This window comes from Garra rufa, chromosome 4 (genome assembly GCF_049309525.1).
Source record: "Garra rufa chromosome 4, GarRuf1.0, whole genome shotgun sequence".
NCBI lineage: Eukaryota > Metazoa > Chordata > Actinopteri > Cypriniformes > Cyprinidae > Garra > Garra rufa.
In genome coordinates this window covers 22,877,590-22,904,367 of record NC_133364.1, presented here as the reverse complement: position 1 = coordinate 22,904,367, position 26,778 = coordinate 22,877,590, and the positions used below count along the sequence as shown (strand labels likewise).

Sequence of the window (26,778 nt, the reverse complement as noted above, 5' to 3'; positions counted from 1 at the left end):
TATTAAAACAATTCATTTAAAGCAGCTGATTCATTCAGAAACAAATCAAGTCATTGTTTTAATGAGTGAGTCATTGAATCATTCATTAAACTGATTTGTGCAAAACACTGATTCATTCAGTAATAAAACACCACTGTGTTTTGCTTGAAGATAGGCAATGCTTCTGCTCTGGATTTGTTTAGAATGTTTAGTTATATTCAAAACATTATTTTAAAATATTTGGAAGTAAATATCAAGTGACACTATTGTCAACATTGTCAGTGTTTGCTATCAGCATTCTATTAGACAGTCCCTCCAGGATTTAGCATTTTGTTTTTATGATTTTTGCAATCAAAATGACAGATTTAGTTGTAAAATGCTTTTTAAATAATTAGGATAGCACATTTAGGCACATTTTATTTTTGCTGCTGCTGTTGTTTCATTAATATTAACAATTCTACAGTAGATCTACAGTAATGTGTGGATCCAATGGTGACACACGTCCCAAGCGGTCTTTTCCACCAAAAGATTTGTTTGCTTAGACATAACTGATTGTGGTTGAATACTCACCAAGATGTAATAACTCTTTATTACTGTCAAGCATGTTATTTTTTGCCTCAAGAGTGAGAGTGGGCACGGCCATTTGTAAATTTTATGGGTCTGGCTTCTGCTCTCATCTGCATTCAGCTATTTTTAGCTGTATAAAACAGCTCATTTTGCTGCTTGATATGGCAAATGTCTTACCATATTATTTTAATGTGTTATCTTAATTTTGAACACACTGGTTTGTAGTGCAAACAGTTTTAACTTTTACTGCACTTTATTGTTCTCGTTATTTCCCTATAGCTGCTAATGGACCGGACGTCTTGCCCATAGGCTTACTTCCGTGTAGAATAAGGCGGATAAAACAGCATTTACTTAATTTCTCTCATGTATAGCAGTCATCTATCTCAGATTCCACAGAGGTTCATATGTCACAGATGTTTGCAGTAGAATTTCTTTTGTTATCCGTGTTTATTACAAGGACTTCAAAACAATTTTGCAAATGGAAATTGTTCCAATGACCTTGATTGAAGAAAAATTTGGTTTTTGTTTATCGGTTCATTCAGAATTCTTTTTCTTTAAAATCAGAAACGGAATCTCTGTCTGTTCAGAATCATGAAGGGGACTTGAGATAAATGAATGTTTCTTTTTTTTTTTTTTCATTGCACGAAAAAACAAGAACATTGTAAATCGTTTATCCTGGGGTTTCAAGTTACATAACTATTCGATTGCAGCCTTCTGCTGTTCAGAAGTAATGAAATGCTCCATACTGGAATAGATTAACGTCATACTTCAGAGCAGGATGTCTCAGTTTGTTGCCACAGGAATGTGTCTGGTGCTTTAACACCTTGTCTGCCCAGATAGACGGTTGGTTTATGCTCTGAAATGGTTTCTGAATTGTCCAGGAAGGGTGACCGAAGAAGCCAAATTCCAATTCTTGATGCCTCAAGTAACTCATCCGTTTTTTCAACTCTCACTACAACATTTTTTAGATTAATCTACATAGAACTTGTCAAATATGCTGTGAACACTTTGTAAGTATTAGAGAGTGTATACATGCAGGTTTTTTTGGTGTTGGATGTGAGTTATGTAGTGGCAAAATGGGCATTGTAAGGCTGAAAGCCGGACACTCTAACTCAACATTACGGTTGCTCGCAGTGCGAGGTATCTATTCATTCTCACGCAGTAACCGACCGCAGCATCGCAGGGTTTCTGTAACTCTTTTGATAGCTCTATGAAACCCGAATAGTCCCAGCGCTGAGCTTTTCTGAATACACTCGCGTTCCACAGCCAAGAAACCCGGCACCAGAGGCCAAGAAACCTGCGAGCGCTTTCACAAAGGAGACGGGCCTGAATGTGATTGGCTCCGGGAATGGATGGCTCTTTCGGTGAGATAAACCCAATCAAAGAAAGCGTGAACAGATGGTTTTCTCTTCCTTAAGCATCGTAAGGTTTTACTGGCTTGGGTGTCCCTGCCAAGACATCTCTACCTCATTGTTGGGCCTTTGTCACCAGGAGCCACTACTGCCAAAATGACCTACTGTTCAGCTTGATGGGTTGGGATTTTCTCTGGATTTCGGGAGAGCGGCAAAGCCAAGACCAAAAACACAACAAGCAACTCAGCAGGCTAAATGAGACACACTTGTGTTTGCCGTCAGTGTTATTGTGTAGCTTGATGTGCATTTAGCAGGGTGGGTCAGGTTGACATTAGATCCCATTTAGGAAGTGTCTGAAAACTTGATGCCTTGCTGGGCAGTCAATCAGTCAGTGACTGAATAGGCAGTGTTTTATTTATAAAGGTACCTGCTAAAAAGGTTTTAGACAGGCTTCTAATGGACTATGACCTAATACAAATTTACATTTTTATAATTTAGTGGACGCTTTCATCCAAAGTGACGTATAAATGAGGAAAAAAGAAGCAATCAAAATAGCAACAATATTTGAGTGTCCTGACAAGTCAAACACAGTACACGTAGCAAGTGGTTTTATAATTTAAAATGAAATGATTTAAATGAGCCTTAAATGAGGTTAAACAAAAAAGAAGAAATAATAAATTTTTATTAATCAATTAATACTCTTTTCAGCAATTATGCATTAAATTGATCAAATGCGACAGTACATTTAGGATGATACAAACGCTATTTGAAATAAATGCTGTTTAATGAACTTTGTTCATCAAATAATCCTGAAAACAAAAGGTTCAAATGCTTGCTGATGCTTCAGAAGGAAACACAATGTATTAAGAGCCAGGGGTGTAAACTTTTGAACATCATGAAGATGTGTACATTTTTCTTATTTCGCATAAATATCATTTTTCTTTTGTTTAGTACTGCCCTTCAGAAGCTACAGAAGATACTTGTTCCCCAGACAAAATAAGTTAAATTTACCCTGATTTTCTAATTCAAAATGTTTTTACCCCCTGGCTTTTAATGCATCGTTTGAACCTTCTGTAATAGTTGCATGTCTGGCAGTTGTCCTCAGTGTGAAAAGATGGATCTCAAAATCATACATTGTTGGAAAGGGTTCAAATACACAAGAATTTGTGAGACCTAAAGGAAATATCTTATTCAGATCAGTAGTAAATAAAAAAATAACATGCATTTTGTATGATCCCTCTTATTTTGGTAAAATAATTAACATTTTGCAGATTCTGAAAGGAGTATGTAAACTTTTGACTTTAGCTGTATGTGTTTTTGTATGTTTGTATTCAAGATGTATAGAAAATATGTTTGGTTAAACCACATGACAGTTTTAGGGTCTGTAAAAAAATAAAAAATATTTTATTGAAAATTGTATCAAAGATTTTCAAAACCATATGAAACCGCAATAAATACAAAAAGAGTGAAATGCATGGTTGCTCCACAGGGAAAGTTGTTAACTCTTCCAGCTCTCAGTAGCCCATTAAATCATAGTGTTACATGTTCTCCCGTCCATTCGCTCTATGCACGTACCAGGTCACCGTTGCACCATGATTCAGCAGTTCTCTAAACCTGCTGAGTGTCAGGCTCATTAGACTCAAAAAAAAAAAAAAAAAAACACACCAAGTGAAGGAATAGAAAAAGATTTCCAAAAAAGGGAGGGGAGGGAAAATAAGTGAAAGAATGTGGAGGACAAGAGGGGGGTTGATGACTCACTGCTAGCGTGCACTCTGCCCTCTCGCCACAGCACGGTCTGCTCTGTGAGCATGACTGAAGTGTGTGCTTATGGGGGAAGAACATGCCGCTGTGCTCAGTGTGAAGCAGAACTACTGGCAGCCACTGAAACCAGAAGAGCAAGCCTGTTCAGAACTGAAGAACCACAAATGAAGAGCTTGAAACCATAACACAGTGACAAAGCGTTGATTGCCATATAAATGGTTAAAAGAAGATAATAGATCATGGTGATTGACCAAACAGCAGTTGTGCTTCCTGCTGCTAGCATAAACCCTGCACAGCTTGTCCACGATTAGTGTTCATGTTCATTTGTTCATATTGTACACTCTTAAAGCCCATTCAAGGATAATTAGTAAATTGTTGGAATCATTTCAGAATGTTGACAATACATTCTTGTACAGATTAAACTGTCCAAACTAATAAGAAATCCTTAATAACTTGGCAGTTCACTAGTTGAATATTGACATTAATTTGTGGTACAAAAGGTTTTTGAGGAAAACATTCCAGGATTTTTCTCTATAATGGACTTCAATGAGATCAATGGGTTTTAAGTCCAAATTGTGGTTTCAGTGCAGCATCAAAGGGCTCTACACAATCCCAGCCGAGGAATAATGGTCTTGTTTAGTGAAACGACCGGTCATTTTCTAAAAAAAAAAAAAAAACAGTATATACTTTTCTAACCACAAACAATTGCTTGTCTTGGTTAGTTCTATGTCTGTGTATTTCGCTTCAGAAAGGTAGGGTAAGGTGAAAAATCTCATTTTGTCTTCCAACTTCAAAATCATCCAACATTGTTGTTTTACCTTTTTTTTGCTGATGGTATTGCTGGATAAAAAACATATTTATTGGCTGGAATCGTGTAGACCCCTTTGAAGCTGCATTGAAACTGCAATTTGGACCTTAAACCCGCTGATCCCCATTGAAGTCCACTATATGGAGAAAAATCATGGAATTTAATAACTTAATTTCTTTTCGACTGAAGTAACAAAGACATCTTGGATGACATGGGGGTGAGTTAATAATCAGGAAATTTTAATTCTGGAGTAAACTAATCCTTTAAAGCTATCCATTGTTCTAAAATTTCAACTATTAAAATTAGATGACCATAAAAAATGTCGCAGCGTTTAAAGTGGTGTCTCATACTGCTTTAAGTCACATATTTGGCAGACTAAACAATGTTGATGCCACTATTCTGTTTGTAGTGACTGAACACTCACCTCCCTAGTCAAATATAGGTGAGAATAAACAGTGAAGTCAGTAATGGAAAGCAGTCTTAGTGTGTTTACCCCCGCATTGATAGAACTTGTGTCTGGATAAACGTTGAGAGATAACCAGCCTCATCTGGCCAGTAGACCCTTCAAGGGTTATTTAACAGCAAATGTCCTCTTTCAGTCCTCGAGGAGGAGCAAGGAACCAGCTGATTGAGAATGAACTCAGCTTGACTATAACGCTTAAACCTGTAAAATGGTGCTGTAGGGAATTTGCAATGATGTGTGACCCTGGAACACAAAACCAGTCTTAAGCAGCACAGGTATATTTGTAGCAATAGCCAACAATAAATTGTATGAGTTAAAATGATCGATTTTTCTTTTATGCAAAAAATCATTAGGATATTAAGTAAAGATCATGTTGAAGATGTTTTGTAAATTTTCTACCATAAATATCAAAACTTAACTTTTGATTAGTAAGATGCATTGCTAAGAACTTCATTTGGACAACTTTAAAGGTGATTTTCTCAGTGTTTTGAATTTTTTTTTTCCACACTCTCAGATTCCAGGTTTTCAAATATTTGTATCTTGGCCAAATATTGTCTTATCAAACCAAAAATTGTCCCAACAAACCATACATCAATGGAAAGCTTATTTATTCAGCTTTCAGATGATATATAAATCCTTATATTTTATGGTCCAGGGTCACATATTTATGGCTTCCTGTAGTCGTGAAGACTCCTACTTAATATTAACAAGCATTTAGGCTGTGTTTGTTCAAGCAGCTGTTTATCCTTGATTGTAAACTAATCCAATGTGCGGTTGTTAGCCCGCCATGGCCACTCGAAATGGTTTTTAGGTTACTATTCTGCTACTTGTCTCAAGTTCACTTCAGAGCCCTGGTTGTTTCTTCATTCATATAATGCACATCTTCTTTGTGACAAATATAGCAAAACATCAAGCAGCCATTAGGCGTGAGGAATTGGAGGCATGTAATTAGCCAATTCTCCATATGACTGGAAAATTACAGAGTGGAGCTTGTGATCAGCAAATTTCATGCATTCATAATATTTTGCACTATTTTTATTGGGTGCTGCAAAGCAGTTTTCTGACTGTCGATCATCTCTGTTGTGCTATTAAGAATATACACGGTCAATATCAGAGTGCTGATGTTAAAAAAAGATGTTAAAGACTAGAACTGAAGTCATCATCTCATCTCAAATTGGTATGGCTTACTTTCTTCTGAGGAACATAAATGACTGCTTTTTTCTGTATAATGAAAGTGAATGGGGACCAAGGACAGTCGTGGTCACCATTGACTTTCATTTTGTGCGAAAAATCAGCTTGGACATTCTGCTAGTTAAACATATTCCTGTAGTAGGGTCATTTTTGGATAAACTAGTCCTTAAAAAGTATTGTTTATAAACCAAAGAAAAGTAAATTATGTAAAAAAAACAAATTAAAAAAAAAACATTTTGTGTGAGTCATACCATGCTCCGAATCAGATGGGATGTTTGACATGCTAGATGTTTTTCATTAAAAACTAGAGTCATAGTGACAAAATCAAATTACCTATCCTCTGCTTTTGAGCGACTTCAGTAGAATTGAGCTTGCCACAGCCATGCAAAGGTTTGCAGCTAGAGAGTCTTGAAATTCAATTCAGGCTTTCAAATAATTGCATCAGTCTGTGGATGGCTGTTGAATAAAATGCCTACTCTTTGACCAACCGAACGAGCAGCACAGAGAATTGTAACCTTGAGATAATGATTTTTGTTTGTTTATGCAGCCAATATCAACTCAATGAATGCTCCATTTACAAGACCAATAATAACAATATGTTTTTTATGAAATAAATCACCAGTATTTTGATAGCAAATATATTTCTGTGTATCAGCTGCTCTGTCAGAGCTTTCAGTGCCCCTGTTGTTTGTTTTTATGAATGAACAGATTGCAAATGGCAGATTTTGGTGGAATTGATAACCATTTTAATATTTGGAAGTTATAATTACGAGATACTGTAGCACCTGTGTCTACCAGTTTTTTTTGTTGGTAAAATTCATTGTTTTATTAATGTAGCCTATGTAGATCTAACATACTTGGATGTGTGATTTAACAGCATACAGTAAACATAGAGGTGGCTGGACTGAGCTGAAGTAGGAAACAACTTTACAGGCTGCAAATCTGCACCCAATTCCCTCAGACACAAGATTTATAGACCAACCAGGAAAGGCCTCAGAGGTTTGCTGGAAGTATGTTGTTTCAGAAAGAAGGCTACCATTTTAGGAGAGACGGTGCAAAGCTGTGAATGCTTTCTAAGCTCTTACAAACATTCCTTCAAAACCTCATAATACACCCTGCGGACAGTCATGGTTACACTAAAAGCAACTCTCTTGGAACGTTTAAAAACAGTTTGCCGGCTCTCTCAGACCTGGCACGGACCGAGCAGCAGATTAAGTCTGGTGTCCCGACTTTGTCCTCCTCATGTTGTTTTTATTATTTTTATCTCTGACTGATGGAGTCAATCCTGCCATGTCTGTTATCAAAAGTGGGCCTGGGTTATGCATGCTTGAATCGCTGTTGGAGATGTGTAGATTGACAGTGCTTACTCTCTCTGAGAGCATACTGTGGTTTGGCCACACACAAGTCAATGAGGTGAGAGTTGGTCTTTGTGGTGACTTGTTTAAACAAAACGTCTTTGCAGAAACTGATGGAGAGCTAGGACTTCGGCAGCTTTAAAAATATCCCAACCAAACTACCTTTAATAGAAACGGTTCGGTTTATAGAATGGATGAAATTCATTCACAAAAAACAAAGAATTCCTGTGTAAATGTGACCCTGGACTACAAAACCAGTTATAAGTTGCATGGGTATAATTGTAGCAATAGCCAACAATACATTGAAAAATGTTTGTTCTTTCTTTTATGCCAAAAATCATTAGGATATTAAGTAAAGATCATGTTCCATGAAGATATTTAGTAAATTTCCTACCATAAATATATGAAAACATATTAATTTTGCATTGCTAAGAACTTAATTTGGCCAACTTTAAAGGCGATTTTCTCAGTATTTGTATTTTTTTTTTAAATATTGTCCTATCCTAACACACTATAAATCAAAAGCATATTTGTTTAGCTTTCAGGTGATGTATGAAATTAAAAAAATGTTTTAAAAAAATGTACGCTGATGACGTTCCTAAATTGTTCCTAAAGCAGTTCATTTGTTAATTGTTTAATTGAATTAAATGCAAAAATATGTGTTTTAACTGTATTTAAGTAACACTTTATAATAACTTTAATTAATAAACCATTTTATAATACCAACAAACATTATAATGCTCAACAGATCATTAGTTATATTTGCATAGCTAGAAACTTTTAATTCTTTTAATTCAACTTCAAATGATTTTGACATGATTAAAAGCTTTAGTAATAAATCATTAACAAACATTAATGCTTAATGGATCATTAGTTAATGCTTACAAACGTCAGTGAACATTTAGTACATATGCTTATGTAATTTTAAAAAAAGTCTATGATTTTAACTGAAATTATACAATGTTTGAAAGCTTATGTGTGACCCTGGACCACAAAACCAGTCATAAGATTCATTTTTTTTGTTCATACAGTTGTTCATACATTACCTAATGCTCTTTTTACATTTACAAAAGTTGCTTAATTTATCATTTTAAGCACTTTACAAACTCTTAATTTTAACATATTATTCATTAACTCATAACCACAGTCTGTAAAGGTCATATATTTGGTCTGTTTGTTGTGTAGACATAATATTTACACAATTTAACTAATCATTTATGTTTTTGCAGTACTTAATCTTAATGGAAATGATTTATCATTTGTAATTGTTTATAAATGTTTACTAATCATTAGTACATTTATGAGCATTGACATTAATGTGTCCCAAATAACCTGAATTCCCCGTAATTAACATCTTAACTAATAATTTAGCAATCATTTTTTCATGGTTTTGCAGTACCCAATACTACTAAAATTGATACTATTCATCATTTGAAAATGTTTTCTGGTCATTTATTACTCTTATAGGTACTGGACTTTCAGCTGCTGTAACAGCATTTGTGTAAAAGCTTAAGTTAAAGGTTAAGTTTAAAGGTGCCATAGAATGCATTGAAACAATATTTTAAATTGTTCTCTGACATCTACATAGAAGGTATATGGCATAGGAAAGGGCAAAAATTCTCCAGAAATGGAGTCCATTTTCAACCCTAGGATTTGTACCTAGAATGAAATGCTCTGTTATTGCCTTATTTGGAAGGTCCGTGAATATTAATGAGGGGCTCTGCTCTGATTGGCTGTTTCACAGAGCTGCTCATCTCAATAGCTCGCACATGGAGGAAATATGTATTAAATTACGGGGCTTTAGCCGCTTTTAATATGCGGTTTGTTGAATCTGCCATTTTGAATTGGCGACATTTTACTCTCACTATTGTGATCGCATGTGCTCTGTGTAACGTTATAATGCAGCGACACAAGTACTTACCACACAAGTTTAGATGCTTGTCAGTGATACTCAGGATCTGTAAATCATTCGCCATCATCCGTGCAGTCATCTCTCCTTTTCTGTTTACTGCAATGTCTTTTGCAAACACCAGATTTATATAAGAAGGAGGAAACGATGGTGTTTGAGACTCATGGTGTGTCATGTCCATGTACTGAACTGTTATTATTTAACTATGCCAAGGTAAATACGGTTTTCCATTCTATGGCACCTTTAACTAAATGCTTGCTAAAGGCCTAACACACATTGTAATTTGCCTCGACACTTATGTTAGTATACTATTATGTAGGTAGGGTATTCCTTTATTCATTATCAACAGGAGAAATCTAATACATCTTTTAACAAAATACTTGTTTATTTATCAAAAAACGTAACACTGTTACCCCTTAACTAGCCCTTAAACCTACCTGTACCACCAAAAATGGGCCTTAACTTACCCATATCACACAAATTTAGGCAAAAACCTACACTTATACACGAACTGACTAGCAGGTGCAACTTTTCAGACTCTGCTGACCTTTATTTCAACTCGCACAGAATGGTGGGTTGTCATATGCAGCGAAAGATACATCTGTGCTGCCTTCAAAACCAATCTGATGAAGGTGTCTCGGTAGACAGGATGTGACACAATCATTGGATTCAGATGTGCAATGTTGTGTTCCTACCTCCGTACGCTCCCTGTGGTGGCAGCCTTTTTCAGCTTTCGGAAGCAGCCTGAATTAATATGTTAAAATCTCACCTAGTGCAAACTGTAGCAGAAGTCCCCAGTCTAAATCTGCACAGCCTTTGTTTTGAAAGGAAATAAAAAAATATATGGGGAATAAAAAACAAGCAATGACATGCTTTTGTCTGCATAAAGGTAAAAATATGGAGAGCTGAGCTTACCATGGCCGCTGGGCTGTCAGTAAAATGGTTTATGATTAAATTTAATAACCAGAGAACGCCTTCCTCCGATTCTGCCAGCCGGTGTGTGTGTGTGCGCGTACGAATTTTTGAGCACTCAAGGTGGCTTAGCCGTAAATATGTGTTCACCAGGTGAGGTTAATCTCTTGTCCAGTGCAGGATAGAGATAGGCAAGGCTGCCATCATAAATCTCATTCGAATACTTGCACAACATTCGCAGGTGGATCTTTCTGCCTCAGAAGGCAGCAAAGCTATATGGCAAGTTTGGAGATTTTTGTTAGAAATGAATACGCTTAATCAGTCAAAACGAATAGTTGCTGTCTGTGGGGATCCATCTCTGTTGGTGAGGCAGCTCAGGTTATAAAGGAAATATCTGTTTGTGTTATATTAAAGGTTGTATCAGCGATTTCTAGCCTGAAACATAAAGTGTCAATTTCAGCTGACCTTTCATCACGATCCGGTCGCTGCCTGCCCCATAAATTGTCTGTGAAAAAAAACGCGTCTCTCTGGTCAGCCTAGGGTCCGAGATATGCCAAAAAAACAATCGGCACTACCAACCTTTCCACACATAAACAAACAGTGTTCCAACCAATCAGCGTCAGGGGTTTGGTGTTGTGGACTCTCGCTCCGCCTCCCTCACATCCCTGCACCAGTAGGAAAGTCCACAACACCAAACCCCTGTTTTTTTGGCATATCTCGGACCCTAGGCTGACCAGAGAGACGCGGTTTTTTCACAGACAATTTATGGGGCAGGCAGCGAGCGGATCGTGAAGAAAGCTCAGCTGAATTTGACACTTTATGTTTTAGGCTAGAAATCGCTGATACAACCTTTAATGTGGAAGGATATATTAATACTCAAAAGCGTGTTTGACACATAAACCAAAGTGTCTCCACAGCCCTCCAAATTTGATTCTAATGTGTGCGCTTATGAAATAAAATGGCTTTTAGCTGTGCCCGGAATAATCTTGGGATTCTGGGTTAAGTCATTAAGTCACTCCAGGAGACTGTGGGTTTGTGATGATTAAAGGACAGTTGACTGCATCACACACACACTCGCGCGCACACTTTTCACCTTCCATGAGTGTAATACATCATCCTAATGAACCTGTGTAGCCGGGGCATGCAGTACTTGATTAATCCACAGTCATTAAATCCAGTCTGCCGAGGACATCAGGAGGGAAGAGCATCCAGAGCTCTTCAGCTCAACTCTCCATTAATCTGCTGCATAACTGGCCTCAATACAACACCAGTCAAAACACACAGTGCACATAAACACAAAAAGCTTTGTTCCCACACTTTTAGTGTTAAATATTTTGGAGAGAATTCCAAAATGGAACTATCATGTTTAAAATAATTTGAATTAATTATTATAAGTGGATCAAATAGTACGGTATGCATAAGAGTAGAGTTTTAAAAATAGTTCTTTTCTGGAGGCTGGTTTGCCAATAATGTGTTCCAGCCAAGATAAAATACACAAGATGAGTCATAATTATTTTTAGTTTTCCCAGAAGAGAGGTATTGTGCATTTTAAATATGTGTATTTAATGATAATTGCATTATTTATTTTTTTATTAATAATAAAGATTTTATAAAGAAGTATAAAACTTAAAAAGATTTAATAAAATTATTATTTTTGTAAGGAAGTAAAGCACATTTTTTATACATTTATTTATTGTTAAGACATTAGGAATGTAAAATATCCTTTAATAAATTCAGGAATATGACACATGAATAAGGTTTCAGATAGTTTAGCTTTGACTGCTGAAAAACAACAACAAAACGAAGTTAAAAGTTAAGACAGTGGGATAGGCTGCAGTTTTGTGTCAGTAATGTTGTGCATTCCCTCTTCCAGGAAAGGGGTATGATAGATCGTGGATAATTTTTTTTTCTTCCACTGGCCAGACACAAAATTTCCACCGCACATGCATTTCTAAAAAAGCTGAAGATGAGCACAGATGGAGTTTTTTATTTTTATTTTTTAAATGATGCCCCTCTTTTTCCCGACAAATACACAAGAAGGTTAAAGGTGTGATCATCAAACCTGTGTACTTAAATTATAACATTTACATTTATGTTGAGTTAAATGAGTTTTTAATTTTCATTATTAACATGAAGGTGAAGGAATTTGCTTTTCTTTTCTCTATTTTTCCAATACTTGATCTCTAGACCATCTTCTATAAAGCCACATATCCTCATTGACCGTGTTCAACCTTGTACAGTATTCTTCATATCTTTACAAACGTTTTAATTTATATATTTTTTCTGAAATTAATATATGTCATTTCATTTTACATTACATAATTGAGATTTTTTTTGTAATCTTTTTTTCTTAGCTCTTTCTGACTTTTAGAATGAAAAAGGTCATCATTTGCTGTAATGCCTGTTTGCAAATATGTAAATGGATTTTTTGTTGCAATCATCAGGCACATAGTAATTTCTTTTCTCCATAAGAAAAAAAAAGAATATACACTGCCATTCAAATGTTTGGGATCAGTACGATTTTTAATGTTTTTTTTTTTAAGTTTAAGTTTTTTCTGCTCATCAAGACTGAATTTATTTGATCAAAAATCCAGAAAAAAACGGTAATATTGTCAAATATTATTTCAGTGTAAAATAACTGTTTTCTATGTGAATATATTTTAAAATGTAATTTATTCCTGTGGTCAAAGCTGAATTTTCAGCATCATTACTCCAGTCTTCAGTGTGACACGATCCTTCAGAAATCATTCTAATATGCTGATTTATTATCAATGTTGAAAACAGTTGTGCTGTTTAATATTTTGTTGGAACCTGTGAAACTTTTTTTCAGAATTCAAAGTTAAGAATAACAGCATTTATTTAAAATAGAATAAGCATTTATTCACCAAGAATGTGTTAAATTGATAAAAAGTGATAGCAAAGACATATAGTTACAAAAGATTTCTATATTGAATAAATGCTGTTCTTTACAACTTTTTATCCATCAAAGAATCCTGAAAAAAGAATCACAGGTTCCAAAAAAATATTAAGCAGCACAACTGATTCCAACACTGATAATAAAAGTCATATATCAGCATATTAGAATGATTTCTGAAGGATCATGTGACACTAAAGACTGGAGTAACTGATGAAAATTCAGCTTTGCATCACAGGAATAAATTCTATTTTAAAATATATTTAACTAGAAAAGCATTATTATAAACTGTAATAATATTTCACAATAATCCATTTTTTTTCCTCAGTAATTGCAGCCTTGATGAGCATAAGAGAATTCTTTAAAAAACATTCAAAATCTACTAATCCCAAACTTTTGATATGACCCCTTTACATGAGAATCTTTCCACACCTCCTAAGTGATAATACAACTCAATAAACTGGCATTGAAAAATGTCAAACTAGACCCTAAACTGATTATCTTTACACATGTTCAGTGTTGATGGGTCTATTTGCTTTTTACTGTTTTCAAAAGGTCACTTAGTGTGAGTGTGTCTCTCTCTACAGTGTATATTTATACAATAATGGCTTCCTTTAAAAATGTTTTATTGTTGTGACAATAATTTGCCCTCAAGCTGTCTTAATTGACATAAATGATTGTCATTAGGGAGGGGAATGTCTCGTTTTGCCTAACGGGCAGCAGAGTGCAGAAGTGACCTCTTTTAAGGATGCAGCGGGGGCTGATGAAGTGTGTTTACTGATCCCTGGGGAGGGGCAAAGTGTGTGTGTGTGTGTGTGTGTGTGTGTGTGTGTGTCTAAGTCGTGGATTGTGCGTTCATTTGTGTATACCGATGCCTATGAGAGGGTTCAGAGTTTGGCCTGTCCCCAGGAAGTGTTGATAAAACCGGCTGACCAGAAAGCTTGTGTAAATTATTACATTGCAGTTTAGCCTTGTAAGGCTATTTTTACCGTCCCAGCCCTGTTCAGGACTCCACCTTCACTCTCTCTCCTTCCTCCTGAACAGGAAAGACTGGTTTACGTGAAGCCAGAAAACCGGTTTCTGTCTCTTTCACTTTTGTCACATAGGGCGGTGGGCGTTATCATTCATAATTAGCATTCTCCAAATCATCATGTTTACTGGACCATGTTGTCTGTTTTAAAACAAAAAAAGTAAAATGTTCTGTTCCCAGTGTGCCCTGGGACATTCCACTTCCCAAAAATCCCCTAGACTCATACCACAGAGGCTGTTCGGTAGCACACTTCCTGTGTCTGTTTGTGTATGTGCATGTGTGTCTGTACAGAACACAATTAGACTCTCTCGTCATGTGAAAATAATCCACAAATCCCAAACAATCTGAACAAACTAAACTGACCAAGCTTGAAATTTGTCTGCAGAGCTTGGATGAGCTTGATGATGACGATGGAGAAGAGAAGGAGAGTAAGATGGAAGAAAATATTACGCAGCTCAACACGGTCCAGAACGAGGCGCTGACCTCTGACCCTGGAGCGGCCTATTCGATACAGGTGAGAGTGTGTGTTTGTTTTAGTAATGTCAGAGGATAATCCAGCCTCTAGAGGGTGTATAGTGCAGTCACCGTTCTGCCTTACAGAGGCAGTGTTGACCAAAGAAACAAACACATTCAAGTGACAAACAGAAAGCAGGCCAGTTGACACTCATGCTGCATCTAGCCACAATAGGAAGCAAGATAATAACTCTTGACACTAGACATGATGGGTTTTGTCTTTTATTTAACTTGTGTTATCACCCGTCTAGACAGGAAACATGACACAGGATCACATCAGTATAATCTTTTTGACTTTTATTTTGGAGTTTTAAAGCAAACCAGGTTTGAACGAAGGCCACAACAACATACCACACAAACCAACAAAAATAAAAACCTAACAAAGCTAAATTGCCTAAAAAAGAGAAGTTAAACACAAAAGTAAAATCTATTATCTATATCTATGTGTTATCTATCTATCTATAGGGCTGTGTGATAACCTTTCGGTTTCACAAAAGGTTCTTTGGGGCAAATAAGGTTCTTCAGATTTTAAAAAGGTAAGCAAGAAATGGTTCTTTAAAGAACCTTTGACTGAATGGTTCTTTGTGGAACCAAAAATGGTTCTTCTATGGCATCGCTTGAAGAACCTTTTGAAGCACCTTTATTTTTAAGAGTGTAGTTTTTGGTAAAACATGAAAATTAAGTATTTTAAAATTTGGGGTCATGTTCAGTAATGTTAGCAATGTGCCAAATCATGCTAGAAACATGCTAGCAACAGCCAGAGCCATATAAAAAGAGAGTTGCGACACGCTTTGATCTCGCCACCGCACGGTCACGTGGTTCATGGAGCTCTCAATAGTTCCAAACAGCTCCGCGCTGTCAATGTGTTTGAATGGAGTTAAATAGGATAGACAGCAGTTTTACAATTTCGAGTAATTATTAACACATAATGTGCATTGATTGTGTATTGATAACTTCTCTGAATACGCTTTACAGTCGCATTTTATTCTGGGGAGTGATAAAGAGACATAATTAATATGTTCTCATACTCTTTGGCAGTCAAATGTGACCAAACACCTTAAGTGTAACTTTTATTCAATTAAATAACTGTAATATATATAGTTAAGTTCTATTTAGTAAATATTTTGAGGAGGTTTTTTTGTACTTAATATGTGCAATAATGATCCTGACCATTTAAAAGATAACTTTTTCTAATATAGTATTTATATTATAGTTAGTGTAATATTTAAGGTTAAATACATCTGCATTTGTATTTGGACATGATCAAACACTCATTTTTTATATGTTTCGATTTAACGATTTAATGTTAAATAAAAAAAAGTAATTTACTCTTGTTTTATGATATTCAAATATACAACATAAGTGAATATTATAAAAGGCAAGCAAAAATGGCATTTAACATAATAGAAAAGATGAAAATAATGTTTAAAAAAACACAAGGCAACGAATTGCATTCAGCACACATTTTTATCGTATTTCTTGAATGCAGTCTTTACTGAAACTCATTCAACCTCCTACAGTGAGAGAAAGATTGCAGAAAGACTAAAAACATAAAAATATGACAATTAGTATCTGGTTATGGTCGCTATTACGGTGTTTCTCACGTTATCCAGCTGCATTTACAGTTTAACTGTTTATTTTTTAACGATAAGCATTAACTATAACACGCTTCATAAAACACCACTATTGGCCAGTTTTTCGAGAGGTCAACTGATGCGTTAAAATGTAAATAAATGCAGTAATTTCTTCAATATACTTGCGACTGTGCTTGAGAAGCGCTGAAATGAATGGGCTTCAATGCAGGAGCTATTGGTTGTTTGGAACTATTGACCGCTCCATGACACGCTTTACTTCCGCATTCCTCAGTTCCTATGGAAGCCTATGGGAGTGTCGCAACTCTCTTTTTATATGGCTCTGGCAACAGCTATCTATGTAAACGTTCAAAGCTAAAGCTTCAAACCTAAATCTGCTTCAAACTTTCAGGGTTGGCTTTTTCAAGCCAACTTCAAAGTTTGTTCAAAAACTTACTACTAATTTAGTTATATTTCTTTTGAATTTTGATTCTGTGGACAAAATGTACGACAGGCTTTTACAAATTCAGTATAGATTTTTCAGGGTCAAAATTACCCTCATATTTTCCAAATTTGTATAGCCAAAGATAAAATAAGATTTTTCATACAACATACCTACACTGCCGTTCGAAAGTTCAGGATTATTTTTTTAAAGAAGTTTCTTATGCTCATCAATTCTGCATTAATTTGATTAAAATTACTGAAAAAAATAATATGGTGAAATGTTATTACAATATAAAATCTTTTTTTCTATGTTAATATACTTAAAAATATAATTTATTTCTGTAATGCAAAGCTGAATGTCTTAAATGTCACATGAACCTTCAGAAATCATTCTAATATGCTGATTAGAATTATTAGAATTAGAATTATTAATGCTGGCAACATTTGTGCTGCCAAATATTTTTTTTGGAACCTATTATTCTTTTTTTCAGGATTCTTTGATAAATAAAAAGTTAAAAATGTACTCAAAATATAAATGTTTTCTAACAATATAAGTCTTTGCTATCACTTTGTGTCTATTTAGCACACCCTTGCTGAGTAAAAGTATTAATTTCTTTCAAAAGAAGAAATCTTTTGCACGGTAGTGTATATTGTAAGATTTATATTATAAGATTTCTATTTTAAATAAATGTTCTTTTCAACACTGTTTTCAACACTGATAATAAATATGCATATTAGAGTGATTTCTGAAGGATTATGTGACACTGAAAACTACAGCAGTAATGATGCTGAATATTCATGTTTGATCACAGGAATAAATTAGATTTTAATGTATATTAAAATAGAAAAAAATATTTATTTTACATTGTAATAATATTTCACAATATTACATGTTTTTCTGTATTTTTGATCAAATAAACACAGTCTTGATGAGCAAGAGACTTCTATAATAAAACATTAAAAATCTTACTGATCCCAAACTTTTGAACAGCAGTCTATAAAGAAGTTTTATGACATTGTATGACAGCTTTAAGTTGATTACTCACTAAAAATCCTGCCTGCAGTTGCCATTTTTAGGAGCTCACTGAAAGATGAACATGGCTAAATGTCATTGTGCCATCAGTAGAGCTCTGGGAACATGATTATGTATTTTTCCAAATGATGCATTGTTTTGTTATATCTAATTTCCTCCTGTTGGGAGGCTGAATCATGTAGCTTCTGGTTGCTGAATGCATAAAGGAATGGATGCGACAATATAATCACATTGACATTGTGTGAGTGCAAGTCATCTTGTATTACTTTTCCCTGGCAAGGCTCGCTACTGTATTATTCTGTGAGAATTTCAAACCTATTATTGCAAAATATGAAAGGCCTTTAGCGAGCGATTGTTTGCAACTAAAGACATGGTGAAAAGTGCTTCTCTGAAAAGCCATTCAAATGTGCTTCGGTAAGATTCATAATTATGTTTAAATAAAGAAACGTATTACTGCCCGTGAGAATGTAAGTGGTTACATGTGTTTCTGTTGATCCTGGTCATGTTCAGCGGTCTATGCCAACCCACAGTTCTCCAGATGTTGGCCTCTGTTTTATCGGACATAGCTTACATTGTAGGATATTACACAATAGTTAGTTCTGGTCCTGTAATTTGACTAGCCGAGAGCGGTGTACTATTGATACTGTGACTGACAGCATAAATAGCCAATCAAATTGCTGAACTGGTAGGGCTTGTGGTTATTTTACTATTTTGTTCATCAAACTTATGGCAAACAACATTTTTGGCCTATTTTTTAACACTATTTTCCTTTGTGTTAATGTCAGTATAGTAAGTACATTTATGTATTTTCGCTTACAAAATCAGAAGTTACCATCACCTTGGTTTTCTCTGACAAAAAGTTGACCAACAAAAGTTTATGATTCTTGCAGGTTTAGTTTAGAATGGTAATTTTCACAAATGAACATGTTTTTTTTGTGAATTTTGAAGCCTAAATACAATAATTAGAAGTAAAAAGTACACCCCAGACGCATGATTTGAACTTCACCACCATTAAGCTTCTTTCCATATTTATTTAAAAAACATTTTCCCTGAAAGTTTGAGATGGAGTACTTTGCAAGAGCATGATTATGAACACAGTGAGGCTGTAAAAGTGGATTAGGGAATAGATGAGTTTACCTGTTCGGCATGATGATCACTGTCCCCGACAACCTCTGTAGTGCCATTTAGCTGTTTGTTAGCAACTAACTTTTTTAGGAGAAGTAAAAATGTTAAAAATGAATAAATAAAAAAATATATATATTTTAGGCATTTAACCAAAAACCAATTTAAAAAGCCCTGTGACTTTGAAATGTTCTTGACATTTGAAACCATTTCCTCTTGTACTTTTAATATTTTGTCATCATCTACCATTATATTTGGTTTTTAAATATATTGCTTTTATATTGCATTCATTTCACATTTAATCTTCACAGTAATGTAGAAAGACAGCATAAAGACAGTATATTTTTAATAATTGTTGTTTTTTTATGAACAAAGCTGAGTATCACTGATACCAATATTACTGATGTATCTAGGAATTGATTTTTTTCTTAATATTTAACCATTGACTATAGCCATTTAACATTACAGTATAATTGAGAGCTATCAATTTTAACATTTATTAGACTTTACATTTATTAAAAGAATAATTTCTAGTTTTAGTGAACTTAAAATATTCACATAAACCCATTACACCTGTGCCCTTCAGCAAGGAGGTAATGCACAGAAATTGAATAGTTATCAAACAACTAAATACTGAATTAAACATAGATGAATCCTTAAAGCTACAAAAGTAACAGATTTCCTCTTTTTTTTCTTTAGTTCTTTGATTAACGGACATCACAGCAGCTGGGTTATTAGGTTATTCGGCTGCTATTACTTTAAGAGCTACCACTGTTGAACGTGAAACAGATCTGACATGCATGCTCGTAGTTTCATTCCTGCTTTAATATATCGCCTGTGTTAACGCACTAATTTTCCAGCACTAATTTCAGCATAACCTGCGCAAAAACGTACACTTTCTGCATCGGCCATGATTAATTTTTTAACGTTGTAAGGTCAATAGTGCTATTGTAGTGAATGCCGGCACTCCCTGAGACCCTGATCCTAAAGATGAACACCGTCGTTCAGCACAATTGCGTGTACGATATTGCAAAGTTAGAACAGCATCCAGAAAGGTTTCAGAGTGTTCCCTCATATAATGAGAGATGACGGAGGTAACATCATCTCCTCATTTTTTCTAGGCAGATGGCAGATTTACGCATCCTTGTCAGACACTTGAACGCAGAGCGCCTCAAAAATTTGCTGCTTCATTTATCAGTTGCTTGGAATGGCTTTTGTGGAGTTCCGCTCCATATTTCACTGCTCTCTGACCTCCCACTAGACACGGTCGTAATCTACAAGCTTTCTACAGTATTAATATGATGCCTGACAGCTCTCAGGTTCACCGATTACAGGGTTGGATGCACATGATGTGTCTCTGGATATTTACTGTACGGCCTGTTCAAGGCTGTTGGTAATTTAGGGATGCAGTAAATTAAAAGATCAAAGCTTTATGAGTATTATTGCTAGATATTTTTATGCTGGGACAAGCATTTCCCTTCTGGTGCTGTGTGTGTGTGTGTGTGTGTGTGTGTGTGTGTGTGTGTGTGTGTGTGTGTGTGTGTGTGTGTGTGTGTGTGTGTGTTGTTTTGCTGCTTCTCTCTCTAATGAAGTCCTGATCAGCTCAAGGCCTCCATCTGCTTCTGCTTAAGCTGCGCTTTACCTTTCTTCTCTTCGCCATACAAGGAAAACACACTCTGATACCGGAGAACCGCTAGAACTCACAGAACCGTACGGAACATTCCACAGGATCATCTCGCTCCAGTGTGGCGCCAATACGCCAGTGCATCGCTGGAAAATTCAACTCCATCTGTGCTCTGCGCAGTTCTCTTCAGACAATTAGAAGCTGTGCCTCAAAAACCTTGTGAGCTGATGTAGACATCAATTTCATAGGCAATGTTGCATATTAATCAATGGACATAACTGCTTCCTAGATATCATTGGTGCAAGTGAAAGTTTAAATGAAAATGTGAAAAGGTGTCTCTAGGTGGGAAACTCAGTAGGGTTTGAGATAGCACTTGATGTACAGTATGGAGAACATTTATGAACCTTTTTGGTCATTAGAACATCTGCACTAGGGATTGAGGCACAGCAATGTGTGACAGTATGGTGTTAATTCTGAACTAAAGTGTTCATGCTCATTTGCATTTTTAATTAGCACTTCTCGTGTGATAACTGGGAGGGATTTCCCATGTGTCACCGAGCTGACCCCAGCAATAAGAGCGATGAGATGGTGGCAGTGTAATTTTCACCTGACAAAGGCGCCTGTTAGAAATGTTATGGAGTAAAGCAGAATTTGCATAGTGCATTTAAATGCAGTTTAAAATGCTGCTCAACAGCTGGAATTCTCAAACGTGTTTTTTTCCACGGTAAGCTTGAGGCTTTCAGCGTTCGCGTTTAATCTTACGAGGCCTATGTGGGTAAATATGGGCAACAGGCTGGGCCGCTTGTCCCTGGAAGGATTTGAATATTTATCGCATAAAGCAGGAAAGATTTGGGGCACATGAGCGCAGCTTCAGAATGCCAGAGCAGACCTGTGCCGGACTTTATTAGACTGGCCTTCTGAGATCTTGAGATCTTGAGATCTTACCTTTTTAAATTGGCTGTCAAAATCACAAAGCCCGTCAGATCGCAAACAGCTATGAATTCCTTTTTAAGCAATGTGCAATTTATCAGAAAAGAAACTGGGCGGAATACAATGAATATATTTGCTTTCTCCATCTCAATTTCTCTGTCCCTCTTCCTCTCCCTCTCCCTCTTTCTCTCTCTCTCTCTCTCTCTCTCTCTCTCACACACACACACTTTTTGTTCTGGGTTTTTTTTGCTTCATGTTTTAATCTGTAATGACCAAAATGGCAAATTTGTGTCCCTATTATGCCATTTTTAAGGTTCCTACAATTGTTTTGGGAGTGTCCTACAATAAATCTACTGTACATGCATACAAGGCCAAAATATGCATTTAATATCACTTCTTTTTCCATTGATTCTCCAACGATTCATTCAAAGCAGTTCAAGGATTCAGTTTCTCTAAACCTCTCCTTTCTGTGAGTCTACTCTGCTCTGATTGGTCCGCTGGCCCAGTTTGTTGTGATCGGTCTACCGCATACAGCACGTGTCAGAAACGATACGCCCAGCTGTATTTTGAACGCTCGATAGAAAATATAAACATCTATTATTTATCATACACACAGTTTGTGATTCATTGGAGCCAGCTGGTACAAATAAACTGAGTACTGAGCCATCTTTCAAGAGCAACCATTTTGCGAATTCCCTAAGATTAGAGAAGCCGTCGTCAGTAAAATGATGTGTTTGAGGGTGGGTCAAGTTGTTCATGGCCAGCCAATGTAGAACCTAGGCAGGATTATACAAATGTGTTACCCTGTTTAGGCTGTACAGAGTTGATTATTTATTTTGAGAGACACTAACTTCATTTATTGTGCACTTTCGCCTTTACAAGTTTGCAGATCGTTTACATTCACATACAGCTACAGTACATCACACACTGCATGAAAGGCAAGACTGGAAATGGCATAATAGAGGCACTTTAAGGCTTCCAGCTATGCAAACAATAGTTATAATGAGTCATTTAGCACGCTGTATCACCAAATTACCAAGTTAAGTCAAAAGCTATTTTACTTCCATAATGTGATGTACTTCTGAGTGAAACGGTATGATCGATGAGGGAAAATGTACGACGGGACTTGATTTTGAAGATTAGCTCATGATTATATTGTAGGTGATTAAAAGCAGGGGCTGGAAACAAAGGCAGAGCAAAGTTATTTTATTTAATGAAAGAACATGAAGACCTTTTTTCTAAGTTTAACATGCAGTGATAAGTTATTCACAATTAGAGCAAAAACTGACCTGATCTCATGACGAAAACATACCTGTGGGGACTTTTTCGCAAGATATGAAATACTTACTGCCTTGTATGTTACGTGACATATTGGATGTGAAATGGCCACTGAGTGGCGGTAAGAGAGATGAACGCTTTATGTGACGTTGGTTTTGTAGGTGTCTCTGCTGCTTGACTTGATGTTTGACTTGATGACTTGAAATGTCAGTTGAATGGCGCTATAAAAAGTTCCCACGGCTACGTTTTCGTCATGAGATCAGGTAGTTAAGAACATGTTTTTTGATTGATTTTCAAGGTACAGGACAGATTTGATAAAAGATCTTGGGTGAGGCATATATCTGTTGAAACCTGCACAGGTTCTTTTGCTTGAACATTTAATTTCTCAACAAGATCAGGCCAACAGCTAGATGCAAGGAGATTCAAAAAGGATTTTGCCTCGGAAATATGTTTTTATGATTGTTGAAACTTTATATGTTCCCCTAGAGCGTTGTCTTTGAAGAGATGATGATATTGTGGTGGCGGTGTAAAATTAGTTTGCCAACATCTTGCTTCAGCCAAACAATATTTTGCAAGGCTTTGAGGCAATGAGAGAAATGATTAGCAAAATCTGACTGTGGTTTAAAACAAAATAACTCAATTATAAATAACCGAACTTTGTGTTTTTATTTTCACATCAGAAACATATATATCACAGTTCAAACAAACTATATACAAACAAATGCCATAAAGCCGTCTACTTGTAAAAAGAAGAAAAATGGAAGAAATAAAGTCGGATAAACTAAAAGTGTTATGTTTGACAGTTGGATAGATATCAGCCTTCAGTAAGAGTTTGAGAATGATAACCGTAACCTGTAGGCCCTCAAAGTAATGGAACTTGTTTCTTTGAAGCAAACACAACCGTAGGGTTCAGCTCTGTTTGAGTTATAGCGTCTGGATTTATTGATTTTTGATTTCTTTTTTTGTCTGGTTTACCTTTGGTACCTCAGAAATGGGCGTATGAATAGACTGAGTCATACCGTTCAAAGGCCAACAGAAACTATTAGGAAGCCATTGTGTATCTGTATTTAGGTCTGTTTGTTTATCCATTAAACCAAAAGGTTATTCTCATTTTTATACCTCTGTTTTATTTTTCAGGACACTCCGAGATCCAGAAGTCATAAGAGGTGAGTCAGACTGCATCTAGTATCTGTCACTGGGTAAGATATGTCTTTTCAGCACTGCACTGCTAGAAGTGAGATCTAAGGGATTAAACCGCTTTAGACGATGACCGCAACTCTGGATCATTCGTCCATCTTGTGGCTTCCGTCAGATGTAAAAGTATTCTCCTGGCCTGAAAATTTGCCTTAGCAAAACTGCTGAAATAAAAGCTGTGAAAAGACAGCATGGCTTAACTGGACTCATTTTCAGAGCCACTGTAGAAACGCCAGTCGCTTTCGTTCTCGCACTTGGCAGCAAAGTCAGGCCTGAATTTGTTTCCACTTGAATGATACAAGTGGACTGTTTGTATCAAGCTGAGCAGACAAAATTTCTGAGAAAAGTTCAAGGAAGTTCAAACTTAAGTCTTTCCCCTTTTCCTCACCCCAAAGCAAACACTCAGTGACTTTGACAAAGAAATATCCAGCGTGACTCTGTGTCACCTCTCACGTAAACACTTCCTGCCCCAACAATGACTGTTTTTTCCTAAACATTACCAAATGTCACATTAAGTTTTTTATACAGGTTGCATCAGTTGAGACTCACAAACAAATTATTCTTTTGAACTGATTATTATTATTATTTTTTTCAAAATGGTTCATAAAAGCAATTGAATCAATTGTAAGGGAGAAATGTAAAAGTAAATCTGTTCACCACACTTGTATCTTTTGACTGCTTACAATTTTTTAAACTTTGTTGCAAAAGTCATCCTGCAGTGTAGGGCTGGCACTAACGACTATTTATATATATTAAGCTATCGACTAATTTATCAATTAATCTAAACGACTAGTTTCCCACAAAAAAAAAAAAAAATCAACAGTTTTACTTAAGAACATTTTATTTTTAATAAAATCAATTAATTGGAGATGCTTTTGATTATTCATATTTAATGGAACCATTAAAATGTAATCCAGAAAAGTAATGGAATAGAATTTTGTAAAAATAAAACTGTAAAACTCAATTAATTAGACAGGCTATTTGATTTAGAAAAATTTAACCATTAAAACGGTGCAAAATTTTTTGCGTGGTAATAAAAATGAATGTAAGTGAAAAATAGCCTTTAATATTACCTAAAATACATATATAATAGCAATGAGACAAGTGTGAATTCACAATTATGCTTCATTATGATTTTTAAATTGCGTTTAATATAAAATGCAGCCTTGGAAAACAGTGTAATAATGCATTTCATGCATTCTCGTCCGTGAATTTGCAGTGCTAAATTTACACGCATGAAAGATTTCTCAAATTGTACATCTCACTGAAGAGCAACTGGAGGTTTGATTTGCACATGGCAGATAAACAATGGACAGGTTTTTAATGCGAAAACCTTAACCACGTCTAGTGACCATATCCATGAGGGGATTTGGCATCACACCATCTTTGTTTCCAGGCAGAACGTTAAAGAACACGACACGCACATCTCCCGGAAATACTGTAGAATTCAACCAATCCAACGACGACTTTGAAACTCCTAAAGTGTTTCCAGTTTGTGTGCCGTATGCATCAGACGTTCAGCCAACGGTCCGTGGGCGATGAAAAACTAGTGAAAGATTGAGACTAGCATAGAGAGAGAACACCTCATCAACCATTGCCAACATCCTAGCAGCTGGATGACACAGAAAGTGTAAAAAATCCATCCAATCAGTTGAACTAGTTAATTTTAATGAACGAGCCAGTTGACTTAAATGAATCCATACTCCAAGTTTACAATCGCTTGAACTCATTATGCACAGAAAGTGCCAGTGCACTGTGGATCCAGGGTAATGCAGACAAAAGCCCATCTGAAGCTCAGTCTGGCCGTTTGATTAGTCGCCCATATTTCTGCCCCGATACTTGCACTCGAACACCCAGGGCTCTGCCGCAGCCGGCACGACAGGTGGACGGCAGAACCGGCAGCAGAGACCGCAACGAACACCCTCACATTTCATCAGAACAAAAGGAGGAGCTAGCCGTGAACTTTAAAGTAATGATGTCCCATTGCAGATAAATGGATAGTTCACCCATAAATGAAAATTCTGTCATTAATTACTCAACCTCATGTCGTTCCAAACCTGTAAGACATTCGTTTGTCTTCAGAACACAATTAATGATATTTTTGATGAAATTCAAGAGCTTTCTGACCCTTTATACAGGGTTCGTACGGTCATGAAAAACCTGGAAAAGTCATGGAATTTTGAAATGGCAATTTCCAGGCCTGGAAAAGTTTTGGAAAATTAAATTAACCCACAAAGTTTTGGAAAAGTCATGGAAATTTGTTTGACCATCTCTGTATATTAGAATATTGCTGATCATTTTGTTTAAATTCCAGTTAACAAGCGCACAATCGGTCACGTGATCGGTCGCGTGGGGTAACGGCGACTCGCAGTTTTGTATCAAATGTAAGGCCATAAAACGTTATAAATATTTAAAATAGTAAAAGAAAAGTCTTGATTATAATTTTAAGAGGTCTTACAGTTGGGGATGGAAAGACGATCGCGATAGGGTTGGATAAATCTTCAAAAAGGCAATGATGTCATTGAATAAATATGTGCACCGCACGTTTCAAACTCAAAACGTTGCACGGATGTCTATATATGAATGTATCTGAAGGGAACAGACTGTCCTCAGAAACGTGTTGCATGTCCATTTCTTGTCTGACAAAACAGCGTTAAAGTCCCCCTGAAATCAAAATTAAAGTTTTTTGGCTTTTAGTATGAATATATTAGCCTTAAGGTTATCTATAAGCTAGTGTGCTGCAAAACAAAGACAAAATTTGCGTTTACAAGATATGGACATTCAAAACTTACAGTCTCGTCACTTCCGCCAATATGAATCAAGGATTT

At 36.0% G+C, this 26,778-nt stretch overlaps 1 protein-coding gene across 1 annotated transcript in view; it reads left to right on the top strand.

Moving 5' to 3' along the window:
• LOC141333215 (PRKC apoptosis WT1 regulator protein-like) overlaps positions 1–26,778 on the top strand; it is an 80,301-nt gene that overhangs the window by 37,435 nt on the left and 16,088 nt on the right. The window contains exons 2-3 of the mRNA XM_073838175.1: positions 14,627–14,755; positions 23,894–23,922. Of these exons, the coding sequence (XP_073694276.1) occupies positions 14,627–14,755; positions 23,894–23,922 (158 nt within the window). The remainder of the gene's footprint in view (positions 1–14,626; positions 14,756–23,893; positions 23,923–26,778) is intronic.